This window comes from Vipera ursinii (assembly GCF_947247035.1).
Source record: "Vipera ursinii genome assembly, chromosome: 2".
NCBI lineage: Eukaryota > Metazoa > Chordata > Lepidosauria > Squamata > Viperidae > Vipera > Vipera ursinii.
In genome coordinates, this window is record NC_139513.1 from 24,533,120 (window position 1) to 24,543,973 (window position 10,854).

The 10,854-nt window shown below is 43.1% G+C and overlaps 1 protein-coding gene across 1 annotated transcript; it reads left to right on the top strand.

The window, feature by feature from the left end:
• Window positions 1–3,875: 3,875 nt before the first annotated feature.
• Window positions 3,876–10,840, top strand: LOC310636322 (uncharacterized protein). The gene is made up of 2 exons (XM_083356064.1): window positions 3,876–4,033; window positions 8,173–10,840. The coding sequence occupies exons 1-2, from the start codon at window positions 4,024–4,026 to the stop codon at window positions 9,303–9,305; spliced, it is 1,143 nt and encodes a 380-aa protein (XP_083212190.1). The 5' UTR covers window positions 3,876–4,023; the 3' UTR covers window positions 9,306–10,840.
• The last annotated feature ends 14 nt before the right edge of the window (window positions 10,841–10,854 follow it).

Consider the following 10,854-nt stretch of genomic DNA (forward strand, 5'->3'; position numbering starts at 1 on the left):
AGGATACTTTGAAAAATGTCTATCGATTCGTTGTGGGAGCCGAATATAATTACAAGGAACAACAAAACTTTTTGCAAACGTGTTAGTGCCACCATTAAAAGGTTGTAGGTTATAGGAGAAAAGCAAGAACCAACGGGTTTCTGTAGTGTAGTGGTTATCACGTTCGCCTCTCACGCGAAAGGTCCCCGGTTCGAAACCGGGCAGAAACAGTTGCTATTTTTTTTTTTGCTTTTTCCTTCACTGTTCCATAATCTTAAAAAACAATTCTTTAGATGTCTATACTTTAGTGCAAACTCTTCTTTTCCATAACGATTAATGGTAATTCAGAGTGCAGTGCTCCAATAGTCTTGCTGATTTTAGGGTACGCCGCATCCTAATCTTCGGAGCAATTTTCCAAAGAAGGCAGTTCTAGTCAAGGTTCACATCATCTACACAGAGATAATAGTAGTATAATAGTAGTATAGTTATACAGTATAGTAATACAGTATTAGTACAGCGCAGTACGATAGCAGAACATAGAAATATAAAATTAATGCCTTTTCTGTTAAGTAACATTTTAGAAAGACTGTTTTCCCATAGCCCGGCTAGCTCAGTCGGTAGAGCATGAGACTCTTAATCTCAGGGTCGTGGGTTCGAGCCCCACGTTGGGCGCACTATATTTTTTTTGTTTTTCATTTTAATCTTTAAAAGCAAAATACCGTAAATTAATGCTGCCGTTCTTTATTTTTCCAAAGCTAGTTCGATCATTTGCAGCTCAAACAATAACGGTGGGAATAATGAGGAAATGAGGAAATTATTATAGGAGCGTTTTCTTTACCATATTTTGTTTTTCTTCCCTTTTCCATTCTGCCCTGAGCACACTTTATTGTACTCTGCATAGGTACTTAATAATCTTGCTTCATCATTTTTCAGCAGTTTTTCAATTCTTGTGTAAGCCTCAACTCTGAAACATAACCCCCCCAGATACCTTGAAATATGTGCACATGAGACAAGAGCAGATCATGCATGCAACATCACTTTCTGCTTTCCAACTGCAGACACGCAAATCTTATTATAAACGGGGCCCCGTCAAGTTGAAGGAGACAGCTCTAGAGTAATCTTCCTTAAAACTGGATCCTACGGGTTTTGGATCTATTCTATTTTGCTGACCAAATAAATCATTTTATTAAGGTATGTTTGTAGATTTTTCCTTGGATGTCACATTCAAAAGATGGCAAACATAATCACTAGAGGACATTTAGCATTAGCATTCACAGAAGATGAAAGGAGAAGGTATTTAAAATCGTGCCTTGTTTCTTTTATGCTTTGTCCTATTTTTGAAAGTGAATTTTTAGGCCTCATAATACTAGAGCTCAGTGCTGAAACTTTTTCTTTCACAAGATTCCCTGCAGAAACTGCAAAACCATCCATCTATACGCAACTTCATACAGCCCATTACAACCAATTTATATATACAAAATGTAGGGAGAATCCCCATCTCGCTTTTAATATGAGAAAGCCCCCATATTAGCAAAGAAATGCCTCCCCCCACCTCCAGAACAGAAAAGGCTTCCCTGAAGTAAAATCACTCAAGCGGTTGGTAGCCCCTGTGAATATTTAGTTTCACAAACTATTCCATTCATAAACAAAACACCTTCAGCTACAGTCTCCACAGAATGCTGGAATTGATCAGATTAAAAAAGCAGAGAGACAAAGACTCCTAAAGTCTACATTCCCCACCCAGCTCCAAGGACAGGGCATGACCTCCCAGGCACAATAGGAATTAGGCAATAATAATTAGAATGCTAAAAGGGCACACTCAAGCACAGATTAAAGTACATTTCACAGCAAAACTGGGCATCTAAATAATAAAGCCCTAGAACCACATATGCTGATGATACCCAGCTTTTCATTTCGACCCCAAACCACTCCACGTGATGTCCCGTTGCCTGGAGGCGGTCCGGGTCTGGATGGGGAGGAACAGGCTTCGGCTCAACCCTGACAAGACTGAGTGGCTGTGCGTGCCGGCATCTCGGGAAATTCAGATTATTCCATCTCTTACTATGGGGGTTGAGTTATTACCCCCCCCCCCGTAGATAGGGCTCGCAACTTGGGGGTCCTAGATTCACAGCTCTCCTTAGAAGATCATATAGGAGCTGTGACTAGGGGGGCCTTCGCCCAGGTTCGCCTGGTGCGCCAGTTGCGGCCCTATCTGGACCGGGATGCCTTGCGTACAGTCACTCATGCGCTCGTGACCTCTCGTTTGGACTACTGCAATGCTCTCTACATGGGGCTGCCCTTGAGGACCACTCGGAGGCTTCAACTGGTGCAGAATGCAGCCGCGCGAGTTGTGTTGGGGGTCTCCTAATAGTCCCATGTTACACCTCTGCTCCGCGAGCTGCATTGGCTTCCAGTTGCCCTCAGGGTGAGATTCAAGGTGCTGGTGATGACCTATAAAGCCCTACATGGCATGGGTCCGGATTACCTATGGCAACACCTGCTGCCGGTGTCAACCTCCCTCCGTCCAATAAACACGTGGTGGAGCTCAGCTTCCCCATGATCCTGTCCACGTCTTCAGGAGTCACAGGATCGAACTCCTCCCAGATAGCATCGACAAGACTGCCCATGTCCTCATCGTCAGACTCTGCCCAGTTGGAGTCTGAATCCGAGCGATTTTGTCCGACAGATGTTGGCTAAACTCCTCGGCACGACCCTGCAAGGGCTCCTCCCTCACCTCTTGATTAAATTATTATTATTATTATTATTATTATTATTATTATTATTATTATTATTATTATTATTATTATTATTATTATTATTATATGCCAAGACCCAACTTTTTGGAGAAGGTTCTGATGCTGGAAAAGGTGGAAGGAAAGAGAAGCAGATGATCAGCAACAAGGTGGATAAACATGATAATGAGTGTACCTTTGGGAGACTTGAAAGGTTTAGATTGTTATGGAGAAAATCTATGTATGTGGTTGCTAGGAGTCAAAAACAACCAGATAGCACACTGTGTGTGTGTTTGTGCGTGGGGGGGGGAGAGAGGGCGACCAGAAATACATATGAAGTATACCAAAAGAGTCTCCTATAAGCTAAACACAATATGTTTTATTAATTTTTTCAGAGAAAATGTTACTATTCTGTACTTAGTAATATTTAAAGGTCATGCATCCAACCAGTAAGGCAGTGTTTAGAAGACAATGCCAAATAATTTGAACATGTATTGTAACCTGTCTTTTAATTCTATTTTTAACTTTGTTCTTGTTTATGCTTTTCTATTTTGACATGTTTTTATTGTAAGTTGGTCTAAGTCACTTAGGTGAGAAAGCAGTACAGAAATGTGATGAATTTCATATACTATTTTTCATATACTATACTATTTTATATACTATTATATACTGTTTATAGGATTTCATTTTTGAGACACCATGAACATAATAAAGTACACCTAAAGAAAAAAAATTGAACATCATTAAACATGCTTTTATTTCAATATTCTTTCCTCATTTTTAAAAAAAAGTCATTGGCATTCGTCATTTTAAAAAAAGGCAAACTGATGTTTGCTGAGGCTGAAAAGTTTAGAAAAAGAATTTTCTAAATGACCGCAAGAAAGGCTCTCTAAAAGCGGCTTTTTTTTTTTGAAGACCTGATGAGCCAGTCTTGCAGCGTTTGAGGGGACCGGCTTGCTGAAAGGGGGAGTCCGGGCCTTTGTCCCCAAGTCCCTCGCTTTACTATCACCACCATCTACCCCCCAATAGGATCCCTAACAGGATACCCCATCTCTGCCAAGCCCAATACTGTATTGTGCGTCCTGGCTTAGTAAGCTGCCGACGCAGAACTACACTACCCAGAGTGCCTTTCCGGGCATCCCCGCTTCTTCGCTCTTCAGACTACATTTCCCACCATGCTTAGTGGGGCAACACAAAAGGCCGCAGGAATTTGGACGGAAAGTGACTCTGAAATGGGCATCAGCTGTCCGACGCTGCGGCTTGGAGCCGCCTCGGGACTGAAAGTCCGCTAAAGCGGCGCGCCTCGTTGGGCATGGAGTCCGGTAAGTTCCTGCGATGGGGTCCGCTAGAGGAAGGGAGGGGCCTGGACAACTTCGTGGGTGCCTCCCGAGGAATGGGGTGCCCAGAAAGAGATGATTATGGAGCATTGCGCTGGCCGTTGCCTTATTGATTGGGGTAGCTTCTAGGCCAGGGGTAGGCAACCTCGGCTCTTTTATGACTCATGGACTTCAACTCCCAGAATTCCTGAGCCAGCATGGCTGGCTCAGGAATTCTGGGAGTTGAAGTCCATGAGTCATAAAAGAGCCGAGGTTGCCTACCCCTGTTCTAGGCTGCGTGGACGAATGCAGAAAAGATGTAAAACCTGCGGAAAGAGTGTGAAACCTACCCGGGAGAGCCTTTTCTTTGTGGCACGTTTGCTCACTTTTCCATTTCAGGAAAAATAGAATCGGGGTTGGTTTCTCTCCCTTCGCAAGATACAAGGACCTTTCCCGTGATATTTGATCTTTTTATTTTTAATTTGGATGAAATCATCCTTTATTTATTAAATTTATATAGCAACCCATCTCACATACATGGCTCTGGGCGTCATACAATAAAACAATCAAATAAGCAATATGACACAAGAATTTTAAAAAAATGTAAAACAATTAAAACATAGATATAAATAAGACCGCAGAATTATGGACCTACAATAGCGGCCTTGGGAGCTCCCTACTTGCCTGGGATCCCCAGCCTGTTGAAAGATACAAGGACTTTTCCCGTGATATTTGATCTTTTTATTTTTAATTTGGATGAAATCATCCTTTATTTATTAAATTTATATAGCAACCCATCTCACATACATGGCTCTGGGCGTCATACAATAAAACAATCAAATAAGCAACATGACACAACAATTTTAAAAAATGTAAAACAATTAAAACACAGATATAAATAAGACTGCAGAATTATGGACCTACAGCCTGCACACAGTATAGCGGCCTTGGGAGCTCCCTACTTGCCTGGGATCCCCAGCCTGTTGAAAGAACTATTTGAGATATTTCCTAAATGTCAACCCACCACATGGTTCCAACAGTGAGCTGCCAAAGGTGACCAGTGATTCAGTGAAATCCCCATAGAAAGCAGGTTGGGCAATCGATCCCGTATTTTTGATATGTCTGGTTGGAGATTAACTTTGGAGATGAGAATGATTTGCCTCCCGGAAATTTGGTTAATCCATTTTCATCAAGATTGCAATGTTTTCAATCCAGAAATGAAGTTCTTGTTTCAATGTGCCATTTTTTTAAAAAAAATAAATTTCAACATCATTTCCAAAGTTGTTTGGGGATTTAAAGTGTAGAAACAAGTATGTTTTTTCATCAGATTTTCCAATGTTATTTTGGACTTTTTCCTGCCAAAATTCATCCCTCTTGAGAATCAGCAATTTTGCCACTGAATTTTGGCAATTATTGGTGTATAGAACAGTGGGCTGGCTACCCCCACCATAAAGTATAGTATAGAACCACAGAGGTTCATACAACATGCTAAGCTGAAAACAAACACATCATGTGATATAATATGTGAACCCAAGTAACTATTTCTTCTAAATATTTATTCTAAACCAATACAGTAGTTTCTCACAGATAACTGAATCATAATTGCACTAAATTCCTTCATTGCACAAAGCTTGTGTATTTGGTTGTTTTGGTTTAACACATTGGGCATACCTACAAGGTATAAGGTACTTTCTGTTATCTAATACAACAAGAACAAGTAGGCCTAGTAATAACTAAATAAATCAATGATACATGCATAGGCAGAGCCAATCATGTAGACATACACCCGGTGTGGTAAAGATGCTAGACTAAGAAAAAAAAGTAAAGGGCCGTACTCATCTGTTTTTGCTTCAAGGGAGGCTGTGTTGTCTAAACACACTCTTGTGGTTATATGGCTGGCATGACTATATGCCAAGGTGCGTGGAATGGTTATAACTTCCCACTGAAGTGGTCCCTATTTATTTACTTGCATTTGCATGCTTTTGAACGGCTAGGTGGGCAGGAGTTGGGGCAAGTAATGGGAGCTGTCCCTGTCACACGGTGCTCAGGTCTCAAAGCTCCAGTTGACAAGCCCAACGTCTTAAGCACTAGGCCACCACGCCCGCTAAGAATAGGGAAATCCAGGTTTTAAACCTCCCTCAAGCTTAGAAGCCATTTGGTTTCTATGTCACTCTCAGGTCTAAACAGCATCAGGTTCTGAAACACACTGGCTAAAGAATAAACCCTTGTCTCATCATGGATTGATGGCTTTGCCATGTGAATTGGGCAAGCAGATCCTGAAATCAAGTAAGACAAATGCTAAAATGAGCAGCTGCATGGGTAGTGATGGGAGCACCCCGATACTCCCATATTACACCCCTCCTGCGTGAGCTGCATTGGCTACCGGTTGCCCTCCGGGTGAGATTTAGGGTGCTGGTACTTACCTTTAAAGCCCTACATGGCTTAGGCCCGGGATACTTGCAGGACCATCTGCCGGGAACGAATTCCCATCGCCCAGTACGCTCACACAGAGAGGGCCTCCTCAGGGTACCGTCAGCTAGGCAATGTCAGCTGGCAACCCCCAGGGGGAGGGCCTTCTCTGTGGGAGTGCCAGTCCTGTGGAATCAGCTCCCCCCTGAGCTTCAGATGGCCCAAAATCTCCAATCCTTTCACCGCGGCCTCAAAACACTCCTATTCCACCAGGCTGACCTGGACTGACAGGCATTTTAATTAATTATATTTACAATTTTTAATTTATTTTTAGTTTTTAATTTTAATTTATTGCACAGATGATTTTAATTTTATTTTTATCTTAATTTCTGTACTTATTATATGTTTTGTTGTTAGCCGCCCTGAGTCCTTCGGGAGATAGGGCGGGATATAAATCCCATTAATAAATAAATAAATAAATTTACACACACATTTTTGAGCTATATGTCTTTTAGTCTGTGCGATACACTGCACGGCCAGCTCTTTCCCTTCTGTCCTGTCTATTTCCTAAATAAGGGGGGCTTTTGCCCTAGGGGGGCTTTTGCCCAGGTTCGCCTGGTGCGCCAGTTGCGGCCCTATCTGGACCGGGAGGCCTTATGTACGGTCACTCATGCGCTCGTGACCTCTCGCCTAGACTACTGTAATGCTCTCTACATGGGGCTTCCCTTGAAGACTACTCGGAGGCTCCAACTGGTACAGAATGCGGCCGCGAGAGTTGTCTTGGGAGTTTCCCGGTACTCCCATGTTACACCTTTGCTCCGTGAGCTGCATTGGTTGCCAGTTGTCTTCCGGGTAAGGTTCAAGGTTTTGGTTATGATCTTTAAGTCCCTACATGGCATGGGTCCGCGATACCTCGAGGACCACCTGCAGCCGGCGTCGACTCCCCTCCGCCCTGTGCGCGCCCACAGAGAGGGCCTCCTCAGGGTGCCTCCTGTCAAGGAATGTCGACTGGTGGCCCCCAGGGGGAGGGCCTTCTCTGTGGGTGCTCCGGCATTATGGAACCAACTGCCGGTTGAGCTCCGGACGGCATCAGACCTCCGATCCTTCCGTCGCGGGTTGAAGACCCATTTATTTGAACTAGCGGGTCTGGCCTGATGGGGGTACATGGGTTTTTATAGGCTTGTTTTATTATTCTTGTTTTAACTTGGGCATTATTTAATTGTCTTTTAATTTTTGTATTGTCATTTATATTTATGCCCTGTGAACCGCCCTGAGTCCCTTTGGGAGAAGGGCGGTATAGAAATCTCAATAAATTAAATTAAATTAAATATGAATCACTGCCTACTTCCAGAGTGGGATTTAATACACATACAGTAAATGGCTTTAATTTTCCCTTTGAACCCACAGAGCCAGCAGCTCAAGAGTTGTCTAAACCTTGCAATTTAGTACTAAAGGAACCAAAAAAGGAATAGAATACATATGCCGGAGCCAGACTTTGCACCTGCCTTTAGTGCAGTGATGTTTCTTTTGGCATTTAAGATTTTAACAAATATCAGACTATCTCAACCAGGAATAAGCCATACAAAGCCTTGAGTGCAGGGAGAGATTTAAGTCCCCCCTCTTCTTTTTTTTTTACACTTGCTCCCTATTTGTTCCTCTGTGGTCAAAATCCCAGATTCCTTTTGGCCTCACAGTGGAGAATAAATGACTGACAGGCAGCTTCGCTTCTCTTTTAGTAGGTGAAGATTGGATCAAGAGAGAAGGCAACGAAGGATCTCTCCAGCCCAGGGTTGCCCTGCTGGTTGGTGTGGAACAACCAACCAAAAAATTATCTGAGAAAAGTGAAGTTTTCCTGGAGTCTGAACCACTGAAAACTCTGAAGAGGGATTTGGACATGCATCAGAATCCTTTTACGGAGGAGATTTGTTTTGACTATGAGAACAGTCCTAGGAAGATCTACCCCAACGATCGGCCATTTAAGTGCGACGTGTGCGAGAAAAGCTTCCGCCACAGTTCCAGCCTGTTAACACATCGAAGGCTGCATACTGGGGAGAAACCATATAAATGCACTGACTGCGGGAAGAGCTTCAACACCAGCTCAGCGCTGATTGTGCACCGCCGGACCCACACTGGAGAGAAGTCCTATGTTTGCTCGGACTGCGGGAGGTGTTTCAGTGAAGGTTCGGTGCTCATCAAGCACTGGCGGATCCACACCGGGGAGAAGCCGTACAAATGTGCCATTTGTGGAAGGGGCTTCCGACAGAGCTCCCAGCTGCGGGCCCACGAGCGGACCCACACGGGGGAAAAACCTTACGAGTGCCAGGACTGCGGGAAGTGCTTCAGCACCAGCTCAAATCTCTCCGCCCATCAGCGGACCCACACAGGGGAAAAACCGTACATCTGCCCTGAGTGCGATCGACGGTTTGGTCACAAGTCGCATCTCATCTCCCACCAGAAGACACACACTGAGAAGCTGCACGCTTGCTCGGACTGCCCAGCAACTTTCCGCATGCTTCATCAGCTCCTGGTCCATCGTAAGTCCCACCAGGAAGAGAGGCGCTACAAATGCCTCCTGTGTGGAAAGACTTTCAGCTACAGCTCAGCCCTCTTGGCACACCAGAGAATGCACACTGGGGACCGGCCATTCAACTGTCTGGAGTGCGGGAGGAGTTTTGTCCGGAATTCAGACTTGAACAAACACCAGAGGATCCACACAGGGGAGAAGCCCTACGAGTGTCCAGAGTGCGGGAAACGATTTAACCAAAGCTCCCACCTGGTTAGCCATCGGAGAGTCCACATGAAAAGCACTGCAAAGAATCCTGGCGCGGATGTCACCGCCCCAAGGGGACGAGAAATTGAGTCTTCCTAAAGAGCTCTTTTGCAGCGTTTCTTTGTAGTCTGCATCAGGGGTCTCCAAACTCGGCAACTTTAAGACTTGTGGACTTCAAGTCCCAGAATTCCCCCGCCAGCATGGGGAATTCTGAGAACTGAAGTCCAGAAGTCTTAAAGTTGCCATGTTTGGAGACCCCTGGTCTACATTATGATGACTGCAATCTTGTGCTCCTTACAGGAGAGTAAAATCTTATCCCATCCAGTGGGATTTCATTTATTACTCACGGATAATAAACTTGTTAGACAGATGTGTGTTTTTACACATGAAAACTAAAGAAAATTCTGCTCCAGCAAATTTCAAATGATTCATTAAAGGGTAATAGGTTACATGGCCAGGATATCTTATGGAAGCTAAAGTATATGCTAGTTGATGTAATTGGAGCCACTTCTGTAGAAAAGAGCAGAGAAGAGCTGCACGACCAAGATACTATTATCTGGCTATTGAAAAACATTGTTTAGCACTTCTCTGACTTCCGTTGTCTTATGAAGCATGCTTTTAGCTTATGATTGCACAAGTGAGAGTTTATAAATTTGTGATGTTTTTGCTGTTCAGTCAGATTATATTCTTGAGCTGCTATTATATATGGCCAGCAGCATTTGTCTTTTTATGAGAATGCAGAATGCTGATATTGTTTAAGACAGCAGACAGAATAGTGTTTCTGGGATTTTTCCCCAAATTGGATTTTTTCAGTGTTTTTAGATACGAAGAACTTCAGTGGTTAAGGTCTACTAGTGAAGCTAGAGTTTAAAGACAACACACTTTCACTGAAGTGATGAAAAAGCGTGGTTTTTTTCGCTACCATAGGTACAGAGAAATAACTTAAACTGACATCTACCTATTTTCTATAGATCACATGCGAATGTGGTATCAGCTATCTCCTTTCAAAGAAATAGAACTCCAGCTGGCTTTTAATAACCATTCCATTAATGATATTCCCCTTGTCTTAATAAAACTTACAGAATTTGATCACTTAATAATTCCCATCATACTGATGGCTGCACTAGACTGGATGGTTTAGGAACAGCTGCAGTTAAAAATGTTGGCATCTGAATTTTCACATATGAAATGTACGTTATCTCACAGACCTCCATGTTTGAAGTCATCCATTTGTCTTTTGAAACCTGTAAGCCTGCCCACCTTTGTGGAAATATAGACCAAATAAGTTTAAAATTGCAGTCTTACTGCAGGATTCTTTTTTTACTCAAAAGTTCTTGCTATGTCCTGGCTGACTTCAATCTCTTTCATTTATTAGGATTCCATAATTATTTTTGCTCTCTGACAACTGAGACCTGTTTTGTTCCATAATCCTGACTTCCTTTTGCTAGCAAATGTTTCCCTATGTACACTGTTTTTCACAAAGCAGATCTCTGAAACAGAGTATATGCTGCAATAAATATGTTAGTCTTTAAACTGCAAGAGTTGTCTAGGCGCAACTAATTGTCCACTGGTTAAATGGTGTTTTTCTTGACAACACTCAACACTGGAGCGCCTTTACAATGCAATAAGATTACAACCACACACACAA